We start from the raw sequence: 27159 nt of genomic DNA on the forward strand, positions 1-27159 counted from the left end.
TCAAGTCTTCTACTTGAGGCCGAACACGATTTGTGTTTTTATTTTATCTTTTACCTACATTTCCAATTTTCTAAGTTTTCATTTTCTAGAACCGAATAATTGGAACATAAACAATTTAACCCCGGGATCAATAAAGATAATCTAAAAGGGAATGTATGTTATAGTAATATGCCAGTAGACACTTTTAGTTTTTCTACTGGCATTGAATAGTGCGCAGAATTAAATCATATACAAAGATACATCGGTAATTTCCAGGTGAATGTTGGCGTGAACGTTATTTACAGGTCGAAACGTGGTTATTACGGTAACGTGACCGCACCAAAACAACCCATCCCCATGACACGGAGATCTGCGGAAACGCTCAGCGGAAGTCGTCCCCGCACAGATGCCAACGTCACTGCCTCGCATGAGGAAGAGGACGTCAGCGTAAAAGCTGTGAGTTGGAAGATATGAAATGGGTTTAAAGTATTAGCGATATAATTGTGTTTTAAAGTATTGGAGATTTTGAATAACAGTAAACGAATGGGTTGCAGCAGCGTTTTGCTGTATGTATCGGAGCATTGCTTGGAGACGTTGTGTAGGTTGGTGTGTGTTTTTTATGCAATTATTTCCCTAAGTGTCTTGTGATCATACATTTACATTGACAAGTGCACGACTGCAGGGTTTGAATGAAAATTACAAATGTTTTGCTTCAGATCTTGAAATCAGCCTCTGTTTTTGAATGTATAGCTTTAACTTCATGTGGATTTTTTTATTTTGACATGGGAGGACCATAGACATTCAGCACAGTCAATGTGCTCGAGTGAATGGCTGTATTCTCTTACCTGTGTTGGATATCTTTCACAGCGTTTAATGGTTGAAGATGTCGTGGATAAGAGAAGGAGAATTAAACCTTATTGAGCGTCTCTCGGCTAATGTCCTGAAGGTAAGAAGATACTCTTTATGAAATACTATCTTAACCACACAGAATCACACGGATCCACTTTGCTATTTTTGAGCAGTCAGTTGTCCCCGGTACTTTACTACTCCTGGTTTTAATATTAGTAATGTTCTGGTCACTCTTCTACGTTTGTACTATAATGTTGCACGTTCTTGTGTATGTGACCCTGTGTTGGCTGGTCAGCCAACTTTTTTGGTCAGGACAACCTTGCAAAGGAGATTTAAAATCGCAACTTCTTACCTTTAAAATTTAAAGTTAAATACAAAAATACCCTTTTAATATTTTCTCTACTATTAGCCATTATAGGTTTCATAGTCTGTCGCACCAGCATGTCATGGTGCAGACCAGTATTGGCGTAGGACAAATAAACCTGAACCTCCTCTGCCCTCCCAGGCCGGTCCCGTTCCCAAACATGTCGCCTTCATCATGGATGGAAACCGACGCTTTGCTCGCAAGAAACACGTTGATAGGCAGGAGGGACACTCCCAGGGATTCAACAAACTAGCAGAGGTGAAGCAGACACACTCACCCATCTCTATTTCCTGTCTAACCCCTACTCCTGTCTCTGTATTGACTGTCTAACCCCTACTCCTGTCTCTGTATTGACTGTCTAACCAATACTCCTGTCTCTGCATTGACTGTCTTACCCCTTCTCCCGTCTCTGTTTGGACTGTCTAACCCCTACACCATTCTATTTTGACTGTCTAACCCCTACTCCTGTCTCTGTATTTCTGGTTCCTGTGCAGACGCTGCGCTGGTGCCTCCAGCTGGACATCCCGGAGGTGACTGTTTATGCCTTCAGCATTGAGAACTTCAACCGCTCGCGTGAGGAGGTGGATGGATTGATGGAGCTCGCCAAACTCAAGTTCCTCAGACTGCTTGATGAGCGGTCAGTCCTACACACACACACACACACACACACACACACACACACACACACACACACACACACACACACACACACACACACACACACACACACACACACACACACACACACACACACACACACACTCTGTCTTCGAAATGTAGCATGACAATAACGTCCCCTTCTCTAGACCTCCCATGATTCATCTGTTCCTTGAACCAGAAGAGGAAGTGTGTTGGGAACCAAGTGCATACAGTGTATTGCTGAACACTCACAAGGACACTCTGATATAAGAGGAGCAGAGAAATTAGCTGTTTGGGGTCTTTCAGTTATGGTTTTCACGGCAATGTCACGCTTGGCTCACATGAGGGAAATCAGAGGACAGGGAGGTCATTCAGACGTTATTATCAATTATGTTATTTAGTCAACTTTATTTGTGTAGCCCTTAATCACAATTCCAAAGGAATTACAAGACCCATATTATGTTATGTTTCTACATATGTTCCTAATCTATAGCCCTCTAAGGACAAGGAAAAACTCTCCAAACTCAAAGGGACAAAACATTGAGAAGCAACACAGAAGAAGGATCCTTCCTTCCGGGATGGTTAGAAGAGGAAAATACATAATGGTGGCATGGAATCGATTGGTTTAAGACAATGTTGCCCTGTGTTTAGGGAGCTTTAAGGTCAATAAACCCTCTCAAGATTACCAACCCTTCTCTTGCACCCAGTAGGAACATGTTGTGTATTGTTTTCATTTACATGAATATTGTTTATTTAGATATATTTTCAGTATTTATAATTTTGTCCTTTTTTTTTCATTTAAATAATTTTCCGTCTTCAATAATAAAGTAATATGTTATAGTTAGCAATTTCAGATATAATAGCACTTTATTAATCCCAGATGGAAATGTGGGTGGGGGGCCGCAGCAGAAAGACAGTAGTCGAATAAGAAGAGATAACAATTTAGAACTGAACTGGAATCTTCTTTTGAATCTTCGTGCGTGTGTGTGTGTGTGTGTGTGTGTGTGTGTGTGTGTGTGTGTGTGTGTGTGTGTGTGTGTGTGTGTGTGTGTGTGTGTGTGTGTGTGTGTGTGTGTGTGTGTGTGTGTGTGTGTGTGTAGGGAGAAGCTGGAGAAACATGGTGTGTGTATCCGTGTCCTGGGTGACCTCACCCTGCTGCCCCTCGACCTCCAGCAGCTCATTGCTAAGGCCGTGGTCGCAACCAGAGAACACAACCGGTACGTTAGCATGAGGATTGAGCGAGGCATAACACTGTCAGGGGTTGTGGTTTGATTCCCACTGGGACAGCAAAACATTAACTCTGCCAGGGTTTGGGCTCCAACTCCCACTGGTAGATCAAGGTGTTTACCAAGCCAGGGTTAGGAGTTTTGGTCCCTGTATAGTTCAATTCACTAACGTACACAACAGGTATGCTAATCCTAAATTAGCACGCTAACTGTCAAGAAAGAATACAACCGCTGCACTAGTCCTAGTTAAGCATGCTTACTACCAAACCCAACTTTTACACTAGTCCTTAGCTTGGCTCTCTGACCATTCACACTCCCTTCCAAAGAGAACTGCTTCACAATTTCTAGCTTCGCACTGTAACTGTGAAACACAACATATCCCAGATAGGCAAAGGATCAAACCAGAAACCTTTCACCCACTACCAGACACAACCAAACTTTTAGTACTACAAGTAGCTACATACAGTATCAGATATCTTAGTAACAGTAAAATATTATTAGTAAAAAGGTTCATCTTGGTGAAATAATAGTAATATTTAGGTAAGATAAAGAAGAGTTTATGTTCTCATGTCGTAAATGAGTGTTTTGTGTTTCTCAGATGTTTCCTGAACGTGTGTTTTGCCTACACTTCGAGACATGAGATGGCCAACGCGGTGAGAGAGATGGCATGGGGGGTGGAACAAGGGCTCATCAAAGCCAGGTAAACTCAAATAATACTGCATTCAAGACTTTGCATGCGAGCTGGGAAACCGTTCAATACATTTTGTACTTGTTATTTCCAAGTTCAGAGTTGTCTTGACCACCGTATGATACTACAACTAGAACTAAAATGGTGGACTTCCCATTTCATGCATATTCACACAAGCATGCAGACACACACAGACGCACACACACACACATACACACACACACCTTTTCCTTTATTGCAGACCATAAACCAGAGATAAAAGAATGAACGAATGCAGAAGGGAATCACACAAGAACATGACTGGAACAAGATGGCTGGAACTGACTGGAATGTCATTATGTACACATATACATTCTTATTAAATACCTACTTATTATGAAGACGTTTTCAGACTCGCTGTAAATAAAGGAAATGTGATGGACCTTTTAAGGATCATGTGAATACATTAGGTCTGAACTAGCTCAACTAATAGAGCGAGGCATAACACTGTCAGGGTTAGTGGTTTGATTCCCACTGGGACAGCAAAACAATAACTTTGCCAGGGATTGGGATTCAACTCCCACTGGTAGATCAAGGTGTTTACCTGTCGAGTTCAACTTGTAGAGCAAGACATTAAGGCCAAGTCCCATTTCTCTCCCCTTAACAAGAACACTTGCTTTGAGTGCCCTTAACTGCAAGTCAGCTCCTGAGCTGGCTAGCGTTCAAGGGTTGATTTTAAGGGAAAAACAGCACTCCCCCTTGCTCCCCTAAGTATTGGGACACCCTACCCCTTCACGGGAATGTGAAAAATCTAGGGTTAGGGCTCAAATCTAGGGGAAGGGGGAGAATTGGGTCAGGGCCTTACACTGCCAGGTTTAGGGGTTCAATTCGCACTGTGGTCCAACCATGCAAAGAACGCACTATTGTAAGATGCTTTGGCGTCTAATTATATGTTCATGTACATGTGATTAGCATGATGCTCTTCCCCGCAGCTCCCCCACTCTATTAATGAAGTGTTATTTGACCATGTCGGCTAACTATTCGTCTCCCTCTGTGGCATAGCGACGTGTCCGAGGCCCTGCTCAGTGAGTGTCTGTACAGCAGTAACTCCCCAAACCCCGACCTCCTTATCCGAACCTCCGGGGAGGTGCGCCTCAGTGACTTCCTCCTCTGGCAGGTAGGGACCGGAAGCTAGGAGTTTGCATTTCCCGTCCATGTTGTTGTGGATGTTTACTGACGTGTTCCTTAGGGTCTGAAGGGAGAGTCAATCTGAGAATCAATCTGAATGTTTTTCTATCTTGCCTCAGTGCTCGGAGACACAAATTAATAACACATCAACATATCACATGTAGTAACACGTCAACATTTAAAATAAAAAATATATTTTGAGAAATGTTAATGGTTTGAGCGGCATATCATAGATTAGATAGATTTGAGTGGGATAATTAAATGAATACATTAAATGGGAAATTAATTATTCATAAGGAAGTATGCTCAGTCTTCTGATGACCAGATGAACTCTGATCACAGACGTCTTTGAGATACTGCTTACATACTAATATAATGATACACTAAATACTATTACTAAAAATTATACACACCCTTGGTTCTCTAATTGTCGTCATCATCAACTAAAGATGACGATGAAGTCAATGAGTTGTCTCTGCCTGAAACAGAAAGAGCTATGTTTAGCCCAAAAAAATATGATTTACTACCTATTCATTCAATGCTTTATGTCAATACTGGCTCTGATCTGATATTGAACTTTAGTCAGTAGGTTGAGAGAGCTGTTGATTTAAGTAAGGGATTAACCACGACGGGGTGTCCCCCTTTATTGGAAAATAATGTCACCCCCATCAAAGATTATTTTACTATAACTGGACACCTCTGAGTGGTTTGTTCTGATCATGAAACAGTTACCAACATGATTAAATAAACATTACTTTTATTTAAAATGTTGTTGTTTTTTTATCAACTTGATTCGCTGAAATTGTAATTTACTAACTTTTGCATATTGTTTTTGCATTGTCAAGAAGCCAAAAATCTAGTCTTCGTTATTTTTGACTGTAGTTTTGTATTTGTAAAAACATTTGCAGAAAATGTATTTGAAAATTATACCACAGCATTGTTAAATGCTTGATCCCGATTGGTCATTAGCGTTCCAAGGGTGTGCATTATTTGGCGATAACGGGACTCCTCTGCCTTTTTAACGGTTCCAAATCAAGGCACTATAAATCCAAATTAAAATCTATCAGATATATCTTTGACAACGTAGGATCAGGATCAAGTATTCAACAATGCTGTGATATAATTCGTTTTATATTATCTAACGATCAAACGGCGTAACAAACCTGATGGGTCTCTTTTACTCACAGTAAGCTTGTAGCCTGTCACAGCATGTTATCCCCCATATTTTCTTCCCTTAACTCCTCTAGTACAGCCAGTAGTGTGTGTGTGTGTGTGTGTGTGTGTGTGTGTGTGTGTGTGTGTGTGTGTGTGTGTGTGTGTGTGTGTGTGTGTGTGTGTGTGTGTGTGTGTGTGTGTGTGTGTGTGTGTGTGTGAGAGAGATTTATTATAACTGTGTGTGTGTGTGTGTATCTCACCAGACGTCCCACTCCTGCTTGGTGTTCCAGTCGGTCCTCTGGCCCGAGTATTCCTTCTGGAACCTCTGTGATGCTGTCATCCAGTACCAGTGTAACCACGCCTCCATCATGGTAACCCACCTACACCCTAACACCACCCTACCCACTATCACATTATCCTATACCGACTACATCCTACCACACCATCATCCAGTTCCAGTGTAAGCACGCCTCCATCACAGTTACCCACCTATACCCTAACACCACCCTAACCGCTGTCATCATCCCCGCTATATCATCCTATACACAACTACATCCTACCACACTACTACACAACTACATCCTACCACACCATCGTCCAGTACCAGTGTAACCACGCCTCCATCATGGTGAAACCACTACACCCCTGTGATCTACATAGTGTTCCTCTGTGGGTTTCCAGAAAGCCCGCGAGCTCCACCAGGATGAGCAGCGCAGGCAGCAGTTGGAGGCGGACCACACCTGCGTAGCCGAACTCCTGCATCACCATGGCAACGGGAAGCCAGCCGACTCCCCCCGGAGACAGGAAGCGGTCATGGAGTACGGCGTGCAGCGTGAGGCGAGAGTGAAGGACTTCCTGGAAGCGCTGCAGAACAAGAGAGACTCTTTCCTCACCGAGCTCGCCAGTCAAGCCACCATAGCATAGCGTAGCACGGTGCTAACCCTCTCACCCCCCCCCGCCCTCCATTTCCTCTTCCCCTCAGTGCTGCCATGGCAACCGGAAGAGAGGACAGTCTGGGCCCATGTTGATTTTTTTTTTTTTATCTGTGATTTCTACGAGGACAGAACGAGGGCAATTTGACCCCTATGGGGCTGTAAGAGGGGTATTTATGTTTGTAGATAAAATGTTTAAATGTCCAAAACTGGTCAAGGTGTAGCTCATAAATCTGTTGTGTTCAACGCGTGGGACAGAGCAGAAAGATATAAATATTTGGAATACGTTACTAAGGCCACCAGCCATAGGAAGGAGCTTGGCCTAAAAGCACAACGTGCCATCCTTTATGCTGTTGCGTTGACGGTTTACAGAACTATATTTTGACCAACTTTAATGATAGTGATGCTAATGTTGTGATTATATGTATATTAATGTTAGTAAAAAGCGGCCTGATTCATGTCATGTTTTCTGAAGTCCTTGAAACAGTATTTTTTCTTTCAATCATTTAAGGGCTTTATTGTAACTTGATCGTGGAAGGACCTCAAGGAAGTTTGGTTTTTAAACTAAAAATTTTAGCAAATGTTGGTTTGCTAAAACTGTTGGTATGTTGTAGGATAGTTGTATGAAATCTACGGAAGAGGTTTAGGGCCAGGGTTAGTCAGAATTCTGACTTTAAAGTCAGAATTCTGAGAATAAAGTCAAAACTGTTTTTTTGTTGTGTGGCCCTAATCCTCTTCCGTAGATAACCATAGAATATGTTCCCAAAAAAATCAAGTCCTAAACTTGTATAACAACCATGGGTAAGATAAATATTATAAAACATTCATAAGGAGTAACATTCTGCGAAGGAACGAACAAATGACGGAATGACTCCATGACATCCTGCGAGTCTTTGCAGAGTTTGGGGGAACTTTTTTGAACGCTGTCTCTTTAAGGAGTGGGTGGTGCCCGAAACCACGTGATTTATTTGCATCCAATGAGTGACTTCAAAATACTGAACCAGTTGGAACCGGTTGCGTTCTTATATTCCGATATATAAACTATTAAAACGTCGCGTCGAATTTACACTCACCACCGTACACTCCTAACGTATAGTGGTCAAATATCCCGGGACGACGCAGTCTTACACTTAATTTGTATTTTTTTTTCACTGAATCTGTCCACCAACAAAACCAACCATGCCCAAAAGAAAGGTAAGGAAAACATTTTCGATAAATTCCGTTGTTTTGTTTACAGGGGTTTAGGGTTAGGTTAGGTTGCAGACCAGAGAAGAGCTGACATGGCGGTCAAACAGTGGAGATCCTTATTAGGCATCGAACACACGGTCAAAATCCAAGTGAAAGTAGCATTTTATCTGCACACTATTGCTGTATAATTAATATTCTGAAAATGCAAGTTCCCGATTATCTTATTCGCACGATGCAAAATATTGGCGCTCTATTTGGTTGCACTGACAGCGCCTTAGGTCGTCATATGATGAGCCTCCCCGCGCAATAATAACAATATAAGTCGGCCGACGTTATTTCCTCGAAGATTTAAAAAAGACGACATTTTAAATTGACCTATTTCGACGTTTTATTCACAATGTTATTCCTCCCTAAACAACTTAGAAGAAGCGCTTCCTTTAAACTTGGTAGATATTGGGGGAGGGTCGAGTGACCTTAATAGTTGTATCTACTGTCTGCGGGGGGTGGGGAAGCAGTAAACGTATGCGATATTTACAACGTACGTTGGGTAACGCGTAGTGACTTGTTCTTAGATTTTCATTATTTAAAAAAAAAAGGCGCAGTGAAAATGTGCAGTAAAACTTGGTTTTCGGTTCAATCAGAGCGTAAGTTCACCACGATAGGGTGACTCTTCGTGGTGCCGTAGTTGCGTTATAACACGTTATAACACCGACACTGACGTTATTATCGCAAACGGGGCAGGGACGGTCTCTTGAATCTTATTTTGATTCTCATTTCTAGCTCATCGCACGTTTTTATAAGTGTGTGCTTCCCCGTACGAATACAAACTCGGTATACGTTAAGTCATGTTTATCTGGCCCATGCATTTTCGTTGAGCTCTGTAATGTTATCTCGCGAGCAGCTGTCGGCCACAGCACAACAAAGAGTGTCCGCGCGCCAAAGCGATGTCATGGTGACGGCGCGAGGTACGTTTGAATTCGAATATGCGCGGGAAGCCCTTTGTGAGGCTCGAAACAACAGGCATGTCCTAGCTGTGCAGTTTACGCGCCTTTAATAATTCTCTATGAATCAGATTGACAGTTATTTAAACTTTATTCCACTGAACTCTCATGTTTACCTTAATCAGAATCTGTTTGTAACAGATCGTTTCATGGTTATCATGGTTATAAATAAAGTTGAACGTTATTTATCTTAAAAACAACGATGTTGGTGTCATTGAGCCCTAGTTTGTTTGTAACTGTTACCGACTGAAGTTATTCACTTCCCGATATATTGAATTAATAATAACCAGTTTGATTTCTATCTAATCTATTTTTCTTTTTTATCTTTTCAGAATGACGCCAAAACTTCCGCTGCGGTTAGTATTATTTTTATTTATTTTTGCGTTGTGATGTCATTAGCATTTTAATGTTGAATAATATTAATATACGTCACAAACATCAAAATAAAAATGTGTAGTGATTGTATGATATAGAATTGCACGATGGTTCTAATAAGATATTTTGTTTCCCTCTACAGCCAGCCAGACGGTCTTCGCGTTTGGCAGATGTGAGACAGACTTTTCCTTAACACTATTGAATATTAATTTCTTAATATATGCCAAATTTGTGATTTTTAATGATTGTGCATTTCTGTAGTAAACCTTACATCTGTTATGTTGTTTTTCTTTCTAGAAGCCGGACTCAGCCAACCCAGCTGCTAAAGTAGCCAAGAAGGCTGCACCAAAAGTAAGAAAACTTGATTAAAATAATATTCTCATTAGATAGCTATTCTGTTTTGGGCACTGTTTGATACTAATACGAAACACATATTCTGTTATCACTAATTCTGTTGTTGTAGACATATAATGCATTCACATCACAATATTATTGTTGTTATTTAATGCTATATTCCTACTCTATAACATTAACATACTGATATTAAATACGTAAACACATATTGTTGATGTCCTATTGTTGTTGCTCACGGTGTGCTGATTAGTATAAATAAAGACGTCTGTATCTATTGTGTTAATTGGATGTCTTGTTTTGCAGAAGGCAGCCAAAGGAAAGAAGGCAGCCCCAGCTGAGAATGGAGACGCCAAGACTGAGGTGTGTACATCCACATGGACACACGTGTACAAACCAATGTTATGGGGTGGTAGAAGTGTTGTATCACAGGACTATTAATGACTACCACAGGATGGTTGTATTACAGGACTTATACTTATACTTATAACGGCTGATGAGAGGATTTTATTAATGAAGACGACCGGAGGGGTGCCATTACTGGACTTAATCAATGAGGATGTTTAGTGTATTACAGGACTGTATCCTGGGTATAGGTGCTGTTATTCTGGGGACCTTAGGTAACCCTAACTCTGGTCTATCTCATGTACAGGCACCAAAGGTGGAGGCAGCAGGAGACGCCAAATAAGCAGACGGTTGAAGTTTTCCTCCATGTGTGTACTTGGTGACTGTACAGATTCAAGTATTTTTTACCAAGTTTTATATTAAAAATGTTTTATGGGTTGTCTTTAGGGCACTTGATGTTGGGGGTTCGAGGGGTTGGGGCGGGGGGGTCTCATGTTCATATCCAATTTATTTTTTATTTTGAATGTCATTTCTAAAGGATTGCCGTCCATTACCTGTAAAAGTAATGTTTTATGAACTTGTCTAATCTTGTTTTTTTAACTGCTGATTAATACAGATATTTTCCTACATTGTGGATTTTTGAATCTTTAATTTTAAACCCAAACGTTATCTCAAGGCAGCTAAAGCGAGTTACTAAAGCGTTGGCGGGAGAATAGGAAGTGGTGGTGTTCTCCCATCGACTTAAGAACCAGGATTAGCAGAGCGAACGTCTAGCGTACACTGTATGTTGGCTCGCCCGCACCGGGGGAAACGCCGGTCCGTAAGAAAGACGTCGTATTTGGTCAACAGTTTAAAAAACAACCTCTCCAGCACCATGACCTGATGTGAAGTTTATCATTTGACTGAACGTTGACTGAAGCTTTTTAAATTATGTGGTGTAACTTGTATGAAAAACCTTTTTCTGACTCATGGTTCTAAATGTTCTTGAATAAAATGTTCCAAATTCACTTGAGGTTTTTCTTGAAGGAATGGGTCGATGTTCGAACCGTGTGCAGTAGGTCGTAGCCGTAAATGTGAAGTTTATGGGGTCCATCCAGGGTTATTTTGTGCTTTCTTGATGTCTGGTAGCATTTAATGATCTCCTAAATGACTTGATTCTTACTCAATAAAACTTAAACCAAAAAGATTGCAGTGCAGTGCTTGACTACGCTTTGCTAGCAGTTAGTTGTTATGGAATACTTGCTTATGTTGTATATTACTTGATTCACTAAATTATTGGTAGGTGATCTAAATGACTGGGATGAACACAACTTTTTACTACAATACCCTAGAGATGTGAGACCATCCTGATCAATGTTTTCCACAAGTTGATGAAGATAAACTTATTTGTAGGACACGTCTGTCAGCAGAATATTTGATTTAATATTAGAGCGTGATCATGGTAAAGTACAGATAGCAAAGTGGGAATGCAAATGTAAACTATCTTAACATCTCAGTTAGAGAGGAAGGGAGGTATCTTTAGGTCCAAGGAGAATGTAAACAAGTTTATTTTAGATATCCTAGTAATTACTGTACACAAACAAGGTACATTTAATGTTTATAATTGTATATTATAGTAAGGATTACTATTTCTACGACACAAGTTCATAATCGGTTTCTCTGTAAAGGCAAACGTGAATGGTCTCCAAGCTAGGATCTTCCCGACTGGGTAAAAAAAAAAGTACTATATTATCTTAAAGTTATAAAGTCCAATGTACAGATTACAAAAGCAAACCCCAATGCAATTGTTTAGTTGATGTGTTCAACTGGGGTACATTTCGAACATTCCCAACAAGTTTGACACGATGATCTGGCATGGCGCATCTGGTACTTGGGTCACTGTCCACTTTGACTACGGCCTAGTCGAAAGCAATCGGGTTGTGGCAAAAAAAGATTTTAGTAATAATATCAGAAATTACATAGTGACTTAGTAGTTAATCAATAAACGGCTTCCTTCCTCTCTTAAATGGAAAGGTGTTATGTAACCGTGTGTATAATTACGGAGTTGACTTGCTGTTTACTTGTTATACTAATTCTATTCATTTTTGTCCTATTGGTTTAGTGTCTTTCCAAATAACCTGTCAAACTATTTATTTATCTCCACTAGATGTCGCGCTATGTCAATCCAGCAGACCAAAAAGTGGGTCAAAGATGACGTGACCTTCTCGATAATAATTATTTTTCTTCCAGAAAGTCAGGCGCCAGCCCCACAAGGCCTTTGATGGCACAGTAATACAACTTTGAAATGGTTGCCTTTTACCCAAGAATGAAAAGTCAAGGAGTACTTTTTATGCCCTAAAAAGAAACATCAAACTAGACATCCCAATTAACATCTTGCTCAAAATCGTTGGGTAATAGGACCCATTGCCTTCTATGTCTGTGGGGTCTGGGGTCCACTTGCTAACCAAGATTTTATAAAATTGGACAAACATCATAATTAAACTCCTTTGGATTCTAGTCCAAAGGATAACCAAATAATGCATACAGAGCAGAAATTGGATGATATCCAATCATTATTCCAATCCAGGAGTGAGTGCTAAAATTGACAAGTGACAGCAACAGGCTCCACAACAAGGTCCTCACCCACATAATGACATCCAGAAGTAGTCCCCTTAGCCAGCTGGTCCTGGGACTATTTCCAACAAACAACAACCACCCCATCAGGCCAAAGAAAATGACCAAGGATAGACTACCCTTGACCAGGTATAGACTCAGTGAACACAGTCTGGCCCCCCAGAGGAGACAGACTGTGTGCCCGCTGTACACAAAAAAACAGACTGGAAACTAAAGCTGCACTTTCTAACTTCCTGCCAGTCATACCAAAACGTCAAGAATACACACTTCCCTTGGATTACACAGACATGTATGAAAATGAAAACATACCACATGTAAAAAAAAAAAAAAAAAACAGCCATAGGCCTATTTCTTGAGAGAAATAAACGTTTCCTATGCCAATAAAGCTTTTTTGAATTTGAATTTTAGAGAAGGAGATAACGTGTGTGCGTGTGTTATATTCATTTGTGTATGTTTTGAATGTAAAGGAGAAAGGGAGACACGTTGTATTGGTTTCCTGAGGGTTTCGTTAGCTGAGTAATTGTAACTGAAACTACCCCCCCCCCCCCCCCCCCCCCAACCCAACTACCCTACCCTATACCCTATTCCACCGGCAACATCATGCAGAATGCCGACCTGTACGGTGTTATTAAATGGCATTGAGACAAGCAAGGCATGGATGAAGGTGAACCCACCATGGTGCATGTCGTTTGTGTGCAGCTCTGTGTGTGCAGCTCCACGCGACCACGTGGCCACGCCCACATCCATACGTTGCTTCCAAGTGTGTTTAAAGCGTGGACATCGTGTTCCAGGGCATCACAAATCAACTAGCTCGCAGAAAGGTAAGCAATGGAGCAATGGAGAAGTTGGTAAGCATCAACTTCTCCATTGAATAGGCCTTCACTTGTAGATCGCATAAGGAAGGTGAGAACAATGTTTGGTTTTGATGTATTGGCTTGCAGCGCTTTGTGTGTCGAAATGGCAATGTAACCAGGGGGAAACCTGATCTACAGCTGGTGATCTCCAAGGGTCATATGAATGTTTAGCTTGAGCTTTTCACCAGAGGACGCAACATTTTTTTTAAAAACGTGGCAAAGTTATGATCTTTGGGAAGAGAGTTGAACACCAATTGGGACACTTTGAAAGCTTTGGTGTTTCCCATTGTTGTAGAGAGGAGAGTAGTATTTTTGGTCAAGCCCAAGAGCTTCAACTTGTGTCTATGCTTAAGGTGTTAAGTATTTAATTGTCTTGAACTAGACCGTTAACATTATTTAATCAGCAATTGTTTGTGATACGATTTTAGTTAAGACTATTGCTTCTGTATGCCTACATGTTTTACCTGCTCAACATGCTCAGCTTGGCTATTAATGGGTGATTGATAATTGATGTGTAGACTTGACTAGTATGCACTCTGCACTGTTTCTGAAATGTATTATTTATTATTGTAAATAATGTTATGTTCAGAGAATTGGGCCATAACTATTCGTAATAAAGAACAATCACCAATGGCATAATTCTGATCTAATATCTAGTGATTTATTGAATTCGATTAATACTTTATCGTGTTCCTTACTTAATCCAAACACAAAATAATCTATTCTCGGTGTAATATAATTATTATTTTGTCAAAGCTGGGCTTGGGCCTTTTTTTTGTTTAGTTTTTTACTCCTAAAGGACAATTGGTGTAAATTTGGGTACTGTATACATTGTGTACAGTAGGTCACTCCCCTAGCTCACTCCCTCTTACTGCCAACGTAAAAAGATCTTGTTTTGAGGTTAAAAAAAATAATAATAATCAGCATTTCAGTATGGGCTAGCTCTCGTCATAATTTCAAAATAAAATCCACAATCCTTAAAATAGTTTAAGTTGATAGTACATCTTGTTCTTGTCCGCTATATTGAGGCTTCAAGCCAAAGTGTCCATGCGCCCCCTGCGGCCAGCTATGGAAGTGCTTTATAATGGTTGGATTAATTGAGACTAAATTGTACAGTAAAGCTGCACTTGCGGTGGTTATAAATGCTTGTCAATTCATTGTTTACTACTAGTATGTTGACCCTGTGCCTATGTTAGAAGGCCCTCTCTTCAGGAAGGTTTGGGTTGTCTGGAGTGGAGTGCTGGTCTTTAGATTGACATGGCTCCCTGCTCAACATTCAGAGGGTTCAATGCCAAGGACCACGATAGACCTGGCTGCCTGTGTCAATCTCACTGGTTCTCTCTCCTTTCTCTCCCTCAATCGTATTCCTCTCTGAGGAATTGAGAATATATTAAATAACTGCAGAGAAATAGCAGAAAGCTTGACAGAGCAATTATATTGCTCTGTCAAGCTTTCTGCTATTTCTCTGCAGTTATTTAATATTTTCTCAATTCCTCGCTCTTCTCTCCCAACCTTTTCACGCTCTTTTTCTCTACACTTTATTTTTTCTCTCTCTCTTGCTGAGCCGTGCGGCTGGGCCGGTTTAATGACGAGTGTTTGTAAAAAGCGAACGCAAGGGAATAGCAGAGTGATCTTATTGGCTGCTGGGTTGTGATCATCGTTTATCTGTTGATACTGTCCGCCTGGATAGAGAGGCAGAGTTTAATTCTGCTGCTAAACAGTTTATTTTCTCTTTCTGGACGGAGTGATTTTATTAGTATATCGAACGTGTGCGCAGACAGTCAGACGTCCTTTCTTCTGTTTGTCTACGAGATGAGGGTACACGATGATCAGAACCCCAGCAGCAAATACGATCGCTCCGCTATTCCCGTCCTTGCCCTTTTTTACAACGGTTTCCGAGACCCGGCCCAGTCGCACAGCTCTGCAGGAGATGGGAGAGAAAAGAAAGCGAGTAGAGACAAAGAGTGTGACAAGGGCTGATAGCAAAGCGACAGCATGGAGTTTAGAAAATAGGAAAACTGCTGAGATGAAAGAAAGCTTGACATGAAAACAGAATTGCAGAGGCAAATAAGATTCAGTGAAAGAAAGGAGAGAAACGGAGTGAGAATGAGGGAAGCAGGTCTATCAGTGGCATATAGCCTTCTGAATGTTAAGCAGGAAGCCAAGTCAATAAAATATCAGAAATCCATGACTGCCTGATACCAACCATAGCACAAGGGCAACCCAAACCTTGGAATTGAAATAAAAAAGGAATATAGGCTACCAGTCACTGAAGGGAAACTAAATGTTTGTCACATTGATAAAGTTTGCTCACACTGGTGTCTGCTCATAGTTATGGACCTAGATCCCAATTAGTCAGATTGTAGTAAAATAATTGTCAGTCATGTTGGTTTGTCATTTTCATGAATGGATGAATGTTGCAACATTTTAAATATTCCTGCTGCAAGGAATTGTGGGACAGCATTATCTAATTTTCTTAGAAAGGAAGCCACCTCTCCTTGGCATCATAATTCGTAGTGATGCTATCCTCACTGCCACTTGGACTCTTGCGGGACATTTCAGTCGGTTAGGAACCTTCCTAAGCAAAATGGACTATCAGACAGCAGCCCTAGGCTACTCGATGACGCCACGTTTACCGACTTGTGTTCACCCTCATTCACACCCTGCACGACTCAGGCGTCAAGTATTTACTCCAGGTGCATGCCGCGACCACGCCCCCCCGGTGACAGCTGATGAAAGATGTGACAGTTAAACGAAACGCCCTGATAACAGGTACGCTCTTTGCAGTCAGGCAAACCTGGTTTCTGGTGACTAATGTCTTCGGTACGCTTGCATTACTCGCAGTTGACTCACCTGACAAAGTTTACTAATCCAATGAGTGTTTCCCTGCCACACCGCAATGCAAGAATTTGGCCAGCTGTGGTGCTGTTGCCGGCCTTGCCACAGATGCATATTTATCTTTTTTAAGATCTCAAAACCTCTCCTTGTTAAAACCGATCCTTTCATTCCCATTCGATCAAACTGGACCTGTGAGGGTTTTCTATTTTAGCTATTTTCATCCAGGTTGGTAACCAGCCCGAGATGTTATCTTCCTGCATGTGTCATGCCTAAAAGGTTCTCCCTACTGAAACCTGAATACATGCCACTCTACATGAGAGAAGTCAACATGGTTGACTTCAACCTGAATTAGGGCCCCAGGGCTGTCTGTGCAGATGTTGCACAGCATTGGAATGGTTTTGTTTCACAACACTGCTGTAATCTGCGGTTAAAGCGGTGGCAGATTATAGTCACACAGCAGGGCTGTTGTGCAATTCCGGGACATGGACGTTTGTAGTCGGTAACGCCGCCGGATGAGCAGATTAACTGTGTCGCCCACCGGACGGTTTGTTGACCGCACTGAATTGAGGCAGCCCAGCAAGATGAGATGCATTCTGACATGTGTCTGGGTGAAAAATGGGCGTGTCTGTTGGGCCAGCCCACTGCTGGGATTGGCTAAAACCAGTTCTGTATAAAAGACAGAACTGTGCAATGCTTTTACAGTGCATAAGCTCGCTGCGTGTATGTGTGTGTGTGTGTGTGTGTAGTCGAGGTGGGTGTTTCTTTTGGCCATCCACCAGCGTCTCTTCCTGGGGTTGTAGGAGACCAACCTCTTCACAGAACCGCCAAACTTTCGCCTAGGAGAAGCGAGGACCCTCAACTAATCAAGGACCTGACTGGACCGACTGGAATCCGGATTACCTTTTCATTACCCGTTAATGTAGTATTTGTCTGCAGGCAGTACCGTTTGCAGGTGATTCCTTGCACATGTTTTCTATTTGACCGTAAACCAGGACTCCTCTGGGTTCTGATTGGTTAATTGACACGTCCGTGGTCCAGTACTGCCCTTTAGCCCTGCAAATCGAGGTCAAGTTGTCACTGACGTCGGTCTGTTCATCCGTGGTGACATGCGTATTTTTTTTTCTTAAGTTGTTAAAGCGCAACCGTTCGTTAAAAATATTTCCTGCAATCAAATCTTTTATCGGTTAAATCAGTGAAAGCTCTTTTTTTTTTTCTATATTCTGATAATGAGAAACACGCCAAACATTGAACCAGCTGATTTTGTGCCAAGTATGTCAGATTTAATATATTTAAAAAGGGTATAGTACGGATGGCCTTGAATACCCTCCAGATGTAGAATCCATCTGTCTGCTGACTGTTGCAGCATGTTGCAGCTGGTCGCTCACAGAGCTCCAGGCTGGGGAAGCCCGGGCGAGTTCAGAGCTTTTAAAGGAGCTATGCATTGTTATCGCGTCAATATCGGTAGTATTGATCTTATTTTAAACATTTAGGAGACTATGTTCTTCAAAGTAACTGAAATATCTCAAACTTTTAATCAGAACCTTATGGCGGCTTTTGGGAATCCTTCAGAGTATAGAACATATGTTCCTAACTAGTTCTGAATACTTATTTTCTCTCTAGACCTCCAGATCTCCCTCCTGCTGGGTCTCCACCCTCCGTGTCTCCTCCACCCTCCTCCACTGCCTCCTCTTCACCACAGAAATGATCATCCGGCTGGGAAGACTGACTCCTGGCTACTTCAGGCTGCTCCAGGTACAGCCCACATCTGAACCACCTCACCTCACTTGACACAACCACCCAGAACCAGAACACCTTTCTGGTACACCAGGAGTCTGGTCTGATCAGCAGGTCATTCAGGTCGTTGGTTCTATCCCTCAGCTCTTGTGTCAAAGTGCTTCCGAGCAACACAAACCAACTGTTCTTCAGAGAGCTGCTGTTTTCCCTGCAGGTTCTGGTTTACATGTTATGTAAAACATGCTGACGGGAAGTCTATGTGAATGCCTTCCATTAACCCTCACTCAACATCATGCTTGAAAATGGTTAGAAGTTTTGATTGAATAAGGAGCTCCTTGTAGTGCAGATGAACCCGAACAATGGGCTGTTAATATTTAATGTGATTGGAGCCTAATGGTTAGACCTGGCAGATGTCTTTTTAATATGCGCTGAGCCGCTCAACTTAATGAATTGACCACTCAGCAACTAGGAGATCATCTCTGAATGTCTTACTATTTTTCTTAAAACTTTAAACGCCTGTTCTTTATTCATACCTGAACTTTATGTGATAAAAGAGATTTCTAAATTTAAACTTCAATACAAATTTAAAGTGAAGAAAAAAAAGTTAACCTGTAAACTTTGTTCAGAGTTGGTTTGGGCCATGTTTTTAATGGAGGTACTGGTTTTGGCCCATTTTTAAAGACTGGGTCTAAAAGAGAATGGAACCATAGATCCTGCAATTACTTTCCCTCTTAACAATGATTTTGCTCACTACAGTTGGGTTTACATACAGTTGGATTAGCATGGCATTGAATTAACTCCTCTTAGACAATGCCCGCCCACACCCCCAGTCCCATTGTCCATCAATCTGCTTTCATCACCCACCACCGACATGATCACCCTTGACGCTAATCTTGGGGCTATCCTTTCCCCTCCAACTCCTTTTGTTGGGACTCCTGTGGTGGTAATCTGCCCTGTACGGTCAGTGGTCTGGGCTACGTCATGTCCATTGTGCAGAGCTATTGTTCCCCCATCATCTACAATTTTTTGAGACCACCGTTGCCTGATCTGTTTGTTCGTGTTGACTTGGGTGCTCAGCAGACCATGGAAACATGACCTTATGTAAGCGCACCACACTTGACATGCTTCAATAAATTTATCATTTTAAGGGTGCAGTACAAATATTTTTCACCTGTTAATAATTCTTAAATGTAAATTTGCTATAATCGCTTCCATCGACTTGCTTGGTTGTTTTTTTTTGTTAAATGCGCTTCATGTTAACTCCACAAATTGTTAATTACAATTGTTGTTCTAAGTAAAAGTTCCTTACATAATGAGGCAGTGATTTAAGCCCCGCCCAGTAGCTTTAGATGAACAAGAGCCCCTGGAGGGCATTTTACTCATGCAGTTGACTCAAAATGGATGCCTTGTTTTGGCGTTGGAAGGGGGAGGGGTGGTCGAGCCCTTAAAATACCTCCTCTCTCCAAGGGAACATTGGGTTCCTCTCCATGCTAGATCCTCTAAATTTTGGATGAGTGAGTTTGGTGGGGTAACACAGTGGCCAATGGAGATTAAAAAGTCCTTTCTTTTTCCTGACATCAATATGCAAATGTTTGCAGTCTTTCCTGATGGTGCCGTCAGCCTTTTATATTTAAGGAGTCTTTGTTGACATGATGGAATGTCTGGAATGTTCTGTTGTCTCTGGGGTATGACCCCTGACCCCTTCTCCTCTTTGTGTCTTTGCGCCGATTGGCCACAGAGGCAAGTGGCCGGAGAGGTCCAGACCAAGCCTCACGACCGGGCCGTGAACCAGATTGCCATGATGCTGGCCATCATGGGCCTCGGCCTGTCCTACTACAGTGCCAAGCAGATGACCGAGACGGCCCAGGACCAGCCCCCGCCCTGAGCCAAGCCAAACGCCACCTTGGAAGATTTGGAAGCCATCCAGACCACTACAAGATGAAGATGATTTGACCGGGTGGGCTGGGATAGCAAAAGTGGTTGAGAATGTGGACCGGCCCACCAACACCTTCCCTCACCCTCTCCTGCTCCCATCAACGATAATGTTGAGAGGGCTCTAGTCCTGCTGTAAGGACCTATTGTGTTTTAGTTAGTCCTGCTGGATGTGGTTCATCATGGCCTTTATGGACACGCAGAATTGGCGGTCTATATTTGGGATGGGGATGGGGAGGGGGGGGGGGGGGGGGGGGGGGTTGCTGAGGTTCAGATAATGCTGTTCCAAACTGTGAATCTTTCTGATGGTATAGCGAGGAGGAGGAGGGAGGCCGGTGGAATGATGTGAGAGGGTGAAGTCTGCTGAAGGGATGCGTGCTGCCTGTAATCATTTCCTCAAAAGTGGAGCTCTGGGCAGACTGATTGCCCTCTAAAGTGTTTTCTATATATTCTTTTTTTTTTTCATCACTATCCACTTTAGGAAATACCTGTTGCGCATTCACAATCTAAGCAGGGCCTCCTCTCTTGGTCCATATTCATGCTTGTTGGGTATCTGTAACAGTATTTGTACAGTATACGAGTGAAACGTTTTAGGAAGGACTTGGAATTTGTATTCATCAATGCTTGTATATTCCCCCGTTATGTGTGTCTAAATCTGAGCCCTGTGCTACACACCGGGACTGTCATGGAAACGACTTTCTTCATTGAACTGTGCATGTGTGTGCCCTAATTTTAACCTAGGATCTTCTAATATTGTGTTTTTATTGCTGAATGTATGACTTCGTTTATGAACTGATTTAATAAAGCTGTGACACTTTAATGAACGATTTCAAGTCGGTAATTTCAAGTTTTGATGGTAATCCAGACCATGCTTGTGTAGTTTGACCACAAGCTGACAAATTTCAAAACCCAGACGCCTAGATGTTACTTCTCTCTGTGACACCACTTCCTGTGGCATTTAGCAATGTCGTGCGAGTGATTCACCCACTGGCATAATCTAGTGACTGTCGTCGGCTGGGGCAGATCTTTTAAAGAAGTGTTCTTTAACTCGAATAGTGTTTTATTTTATTTACCAGAACATTGCTCTGGTGGATTTTTTTTTTTTTGTTGGAGCCATTTTGTGGTCCTGTAGTTTGGCTTTTAAAAAAATGGCGGGTAGTCTACAATGGTCTGGTTCTGTTGGCTTAGTTAAAAGAGCTTGTGGTTTTACCAACGCACTGTTCTGGTGCACTTATAGACAAGCTGTTTTAGAGCTCTGTCGTGATTCAGTTGAGAGTCTGAGTGCTTGTGTAACATGGCAGTGACACATGGCGTTAATGAGCACTATCACGTTTCTCACACTTCTAAGGAACGCTTCAGTAGTGCACTTCAACAGACTGTAAGCGAACGCTTGATGACAGCGTTTTCAGCTTTTGACGGGTGCACGCAGCACTTTCTGATCCTCTATAGATGGAAGTTGTTTGTTTCGAAGATGGAAACGTGTGTTTGCACGTTCAGACTGTGGGGTCGGTGGGCATATTCGCTCCCTCGCAGATGTGATGTCATGTGACAGGCTCTGACCTCGTTGGGTGCCACGTGTCGCCCCTCCGGCCATAAGCCCCGCCCTTCGCATCACTGGGCAGAAATACAGCCCTTAACCACTGTTCATTGGCTGAGCAGTGGAGTGTCATGGCTCGACCCCACTTGGTAAAGGAAGATGGGTTGCACGTGGTTGGGTCGTGTTGTTTATCCTTTTAAAATGGTGGATAACAGCCAGACTCCCTGGCCTTAAATTGGTATGATTCCTAACCTCCTGAGTCTACCTGTAAGCACTTTGCCAAAACACATAACCCCAACCTGCTCTTTAATAACCTGTCTCTGTATGCACTTGTGTAACCCCGAACACATAAATGTCATCATCTCTATAAATCTTATGCCTTGACTGGAACACTTCGATCTTTATAAGGTTGAAGACCATACGTACTTACAATACATAGAATGCATTATGTGAAATGAGTAATGACCGGTTGGAAAGTGAGTATGTAGCATTATTAATTGTGTTCTGAGATGTTTCCCATGGATCAAAAGTTGTGTTTTAACTTTAACGTATTTTGTGCAATAATGTCAAACCTCCAAAATAAAATGCCTTTTAACCAACAACCATGGTCTGATCCCTGTTTAAACCTCGTCCCTCCCATGCTCTTTGTTGCTGGGCTGGGTGACTCTGTCTTCATTGGGGGAAAGCTGCTTATCCCTGGACCAAACAGCTGTGTTGTTTTAGATGAGGGGATTGAAAAGATTAGTTATCCTCTGGTCATCATTCTGCTGAACGTGGAGGAGAGAATTCTAGGACTATTGTAGTTCTGTCAGACTACTATCCGTAGTCATATATTTGTGGATTGAGGATTAATTATTAGACAGTTAGATATGGTTTCGCCTCATGCTCTTTCCCCCCCCCCCCTCCCTGCCAGAGCATTGTCTCTGACCCCCACTGTTAGTGGAAGACACCATTTCCCACCTTTTTACTCCCAGTTTTAGTTTATACATATGTTTCACTGTCATCCTGTTCTCACCCTCCTCTCTGCCAGATGTCTGCCTCTAACCCCCTTTAGTCCTTAAAGCAATTGATCAAAGGAGCAACTGAGGGGTTAGTATTAGCATCAAATGGCCCTTCCCTTATCTCACAGCCCGACAACATATCCCCCAGAAACCAACAGGCCTGGACTCTCCCCCTAACCGTTATTGGATGACACCTCTTCCCTGTCCTCACACCCCTCCCTGCCACACCTCCACCTCTGTCCCCCACTTAGTTCATTTATGTGTATTCACCTTCATCCTGTTCTCATCCTCTTCCCTGCCAGTCGTCTGTCTCCAACATCAAATTTTTTAATTAAATCAACTTTTAGTTTATTTAATTAAGAGGATTTAATGACATCTTGCCCAGGTAGCACCCGATCTTTAGCCTAGAGATGGTGTAGGCTATTTGTGATTGGCTTGATTTGAATGACAGTAACCAAGGAATTGGTGGGTTACCGTGGGTTATCTGTTTGTATAATAAAAGGTATGATTGGAGGTAACTGAGAGCCGCACTCTTGTCATGTGCTATAATACACAGTGTATTATGATGAATTTACGTTGATCATGTAGAAGATGATGTAGAAGGATCATAGGAACAAGCATGGGAGCTGAAGCATGGAAGAATAATGGAAGAATAAGCTGAGAAGTTGTGTAACCACAAAATGACTTTTTGGGGTATCTTGCGTGAGCCAAGGAATAAAGTGTTGACTCCGCAGTCTTTTCGGAAGCTTCCGACTTGGAAACATGCCCTTTAATTTTGAACGAACCTCTTCATATTCAACTGGAATCTGAAGTTCTAAAGTCAACTGTACTTCTCAAGGGCTTCTAGTTAGTTATAAAGCAGACGCTTTTATTCAAAGCAACTTCCAGAGAACTGAGATTCACGTCATTAAGGAGAAGGTAAGGGTTAGGCCAATCGGCTCTTAGATGCCTACACGTGGGCCGTGGAAAGGCTGGTTCGACTGCATTGGCTAGAGTTGTTGGTAATCAGTAGCTTGGAAATCCAGACCCACATCTAGAAAGCTGTAGGGCAGTGAACCCCAATTAGCGGCCCGCGGGCCGAATCCGGCCCGCAGGAGCCAAATGTCCGGCCCGCGATGACCCAGTGGCATTCACATGTAAAAAAAAAAATTAAATTAAAAATTAAAAAAAAACTAAAAAAAACAACTTTTCGTTGTTTACAGACTGATGTTATTTGCTACACATATTTAAAAAGTTTAAAACTAATGTCACATATTGTGGTATCACATTTTAAAGCTAACTAACTAAAATCTTCCTGTGTCTCTTAGAGGGGGAGGGAGAGACATATAGAGAGGGGAAGAGAGTGGATGTGAACACACACTGATCTGGATGGATGGCACCAGGCCCAATGCCCTGTTGAAGACACACTGTGCTGATGCTATTTAAGTTTTTATGTTTGGGGCTGCTGCACTGTGTGCGTGTTTCTTTGCTGGACTTTTTGTTTGCTGATGTTCCAGCGGCATTTTAATAAATTAATGATAGGTTTTGGACAAATTTTGTTTCAAGAGAGCATTATTGTGTGACTCCTAACACAGGGTATTTTCAACTACTACTAATAATTATAGTAATGATAATTAAAGCAAAATGTGCACATAGAAATGGCGAATTAAAAAAATTAAACGATATCTCGGCCCTTGGCGTGGCATGCTTGACCAAATTTGGCCCTCTGGCAAAACTAATTGGGGAACCCTGCTGTAGGGTCTAGCAACGAGTAATGAAAATGGTCCAACTCAAGGGGTGGCAAGCATGCATTTGAAAATATCACTGCACGCAATTGGATAACACTACGACCAATCAGAAGAATACAAGGGGTGACGTATCCAGACCAGCAGAGCTAACCAATAGATAAGACTTGCCGTATCGGATCTGTAAAACAGCAACGCTTTTGGCCCGCCTTTATCATATACACCGATGTGATTGGTTAATGTTCCGGGCCAGGGGAATCAGGGAGTGAGTATATTGCTCATTCCCAGAGTGACTCGCTGAGCAGTGGCGGAGCCAGACTTTTTTTCAAGGGGTGGCAAGAGGGTGCCCGAGGCTTTTTAGGGGGGTCCATATTGAATTGTTGACGGGGGGGGGGGTCGAACGCGATTGTCAAGGGGGGGGGGGTCGAACGCGGGAGGGGTGGCACCTGGGGTGGCCAATCAGGTTCCAGGGGTGGCCAGTGCCATCCCGGCCACCCCTCTGGCTCCGCCACTGTCGCTGAGCAAATTCAAATTGTGCTCTCGTAAGAACTCTGGATTTCCAGGGTAGGGAATCAGACCCTCTAAGCACAAAATGATACTGCATCCCCTTGTAATTGTATCATCGTTGGCAAGATTTCATCCTGCACCGGGGAGACCGCAATGGGATTTTGGTATGGCATATCATGGAGCTGTGGTGTTTCTGGAGTCTGGGGTCTTGCCAGCAGCTGTAGTGTTACTGCCAAAATTAGATAAAAACACCAGCTGAGGACCTGAAGGAGGTGTCTGCTGCTGGACAGAAAGAGATGGTTCAAAATCGGCTAAATCTGTAAATGGCAAATATATATAATATTTTTATATTGTATTAACACCAAAATAGAAACAGGGAAAGTCTGCTTCCATTTAGTTCACAAAGGTGTGGTTTGGTGTGTTTGCTTCAGAACTGTGGAGGCTGGTGAAGGTGGTGAAGTCTGGCTGGAGTCCCATATCTGAACAGACCCTTCATTGTATCTGCTGAAGTTCTGCCCTTAAAGATAGTTCAGGGGTTAGTATACATTGGTTTAAATTTTCCTTTAAGTATCATTTAAAAGTGTGTTCTCAACATGGCACAATATTGTTGCCATGTTAGCAAAACATAACCTGAGCCATGGAACCCAATATTCTGCCGGAGATTCCATTCTCACATCTGGTTTCCTGTTGTCTCTTATGCCTTCATTTCCTCAGATGATCCCTATTCCCTTATATCTGCTCTCCTTTCTCACAGCACACACATCCTTCTCCCCCTCTCTCTCTGCCAAACACTTTAACAGCGCTTTTATTTTGAAAAGAGGCTGTGGTGCGATAATGCCGGAAAAAGGTTGAGAAAAAGGTTGAGGTTGAGATCCTCTCGTTCCTGATATGTGGTCTGCCGTTGTGAACTCTTTGACTTCTGTAACTGAAATAATTTACAGCCTGGCCTAAGGGCCTCACAGTAAACACATTTGTCTGCCGCACCCCCACCTGTAACCTTAGTCCATGCCATTCCCCTGGCCTAGAGAGACTTGTTTTTACATTGTTTCCATTGTTGGGAATGGGAGGCCATGACACAGTGACCCTAGCAAGATAATCAGAGAAGGACATGCCTGCTTGCTCTAAACTCCTGCAAACTCTCAATGCTTGTATTGTGTTGGTGGTGTGGTCGTGACAGTGTGTTTGGGGATGGGTTGGTTGTGACGTGAGTACGTGTTTGTTGTTTGTGTGAGGTGACCACAAAATATCACTCACACACCTCTAAACACCCCAAAGACCCTAATTTGACCCTCAAAAAGTATCTTTTGGTGGTTATACTTGTTGAACAAGCACAAATATATCATAACCTCCGTTTACTTGTGGTACTATTGGTTATTGGAGAGAGAGATAGATAGAAAGAATGTGTGCACATATTTTCACGTTTGTTTAATGCGTTTCTTATTTTTAATAGTTCTTATTAATCCACATAGGGAATATAATTATCTGCATTCAACCCAGTCTATGCTAGGTGCTGCAAGCTGTCTGCCTCGTAGGGCGGGGCCGGGTAACCAACTCCAGGTGTAGGGCCCTTCCCTTTGTTTTGGGCAGGGCAGGAGCGCTCATCGAGTTTATGTGGTGTAGGAGGAACCGCAGCAGCCGGAACAAACCTGTGGAGTGCACACGTCCTCCACTGTTTAAATATATGAGAGAGAGAGAGAGAGAGAGAGAGAGAGAGAGAGAGAGAGAGAGAGAGAGAGAGAGAGAGAGAGAGAGAGAGAGAGAGAGAGAGAGAGAGACCTGGTTTAACCACACTTTTCCTGGCCTGCCGTGCGTTTAGAATGTATTAGTACACAATCTGATACGTGTGTGTAAGTTAAAACCTATAAATGGTTAAGAAACAACAGTAGAAAACTCATTGTGTGCAGGTTCATCATAGGACGTTGACTTCTTACTAAAGTTTGTTGTTTTTTTAAGCCTGAGCTGTACAGTTTCTGACTGACAACTAACACTAGAACAAGCTAAAAAACAATATAAATACAAAAATAACAAAACAAATAAATTGATACATAAAAATAGATGAACAAACAAACAAAAGGTATACCTTTTAATCAAACCAAAAGCATGACCTTTGCTGTTCCTACTGGTGGATAGAATATCAGACACACACATCTTTCACACATA

The 27159-nt window shown here is 42.3% G+C and overlaps 1 protein-coding gene and 1 long non-coding RNA gene across 4 annotated transcripts; both read left to right on the forward strand.

Moving 5' to 3' along the window:
- The first annotated feature begins 383 nt into the window (after positions 1 to 383).
- dhdds (dehydrodolichyl diphosphate synthase) lies at positions 384 to 7457 on the forward strand. Of its 3 annotated transcripts, none has more exons than XM_084471474.1 (9): positions 384 to 435; positions 847 to 925; positions 1334 to 1450; positions 1687 to 1829; positions 2932 to 3048; positions 3656 to 3757; positions 4787 to 4901; positions 6331 to 6438; positions 6749 to 7457. In XM_084471474.1, the coding sequence occupies exons 2-9, from the start codon at positions 863 to 865 to the stop codon at positions 6989 to 6991; spliced, it is 1008 nt and encodes a 335-aa protein (XP_084327600.1). In that variant the 5' UTR covers positions 384 to 435; positions 847 to 862; the 3' UTR covers positions 6992 to 7457. The 3 variants fall into 3 exon arrangements, with proteins under 3 accessions (XP_084327600.1, XP_084327599.1, XP_084327601.1); XM_084471473.1 differs by having other exon boundaries at positions 423 to 581; XM_084471475.1 differs by having other exon boundaries at positions 423 to 577.
- Positions 7458 to 8031: 574 nt separating this feature from the next.
- LOC311351531 lies at positions 8032 to 11266 on the forward strand. Its single transcript, XR_014636744.1, has 6 exons — positions 8032 to 8193; positions 9521 to 9544; positions 9706 to 9735; positions 9861 to 9914; positions 10221 to 10277; positions 10567 to 11266. It is a non-coding gene; the product is annotated as an uncharacterized lncRNA (long non-coding RNA).
- Positions 11267 to 27159: the final 15893 nt, after the last annotated feature.

Source organism: Micromesistius poutassou (assembly GCF_964030765.1).
Source record: "Micromesistius poutassou genome assembly, chromosome: 8".
Lineage (NCBI taxonomy): Eukaryota > Metazoa > Chordata > Actinopteri > Gadiformes > Gadidae > Micromesistius > Micromesistius poutassou.

What these genes read in the sequence shown, in the direction of transcription:
- dhdds (XM_084471474.1), top strand. Translation starts at nt 863, where the DNA reads ATGTCGTGGATAAGAGAAGGAGAATTAAACCTTATTGAGCGTCTCTCG. An exon ending in CTCAGACTGCTTGATGAGCG is followed by an intron (nt 1,830 to 2,931) that starts GTCAGTCCTACA and finishes GTGTGTGTGTAG; the next exon opens with GGAGAAGCTGGAGAAACATG. An exon ending in CAAGGGCTCATCAAAGCCAG is followed by an intron (nt 3,758 to 4,786) that starts GTAAACTCAAAT and finishes TCTGTGGCATAG; the next exon opens with CGACGTGTCCGAGGCCCTGC.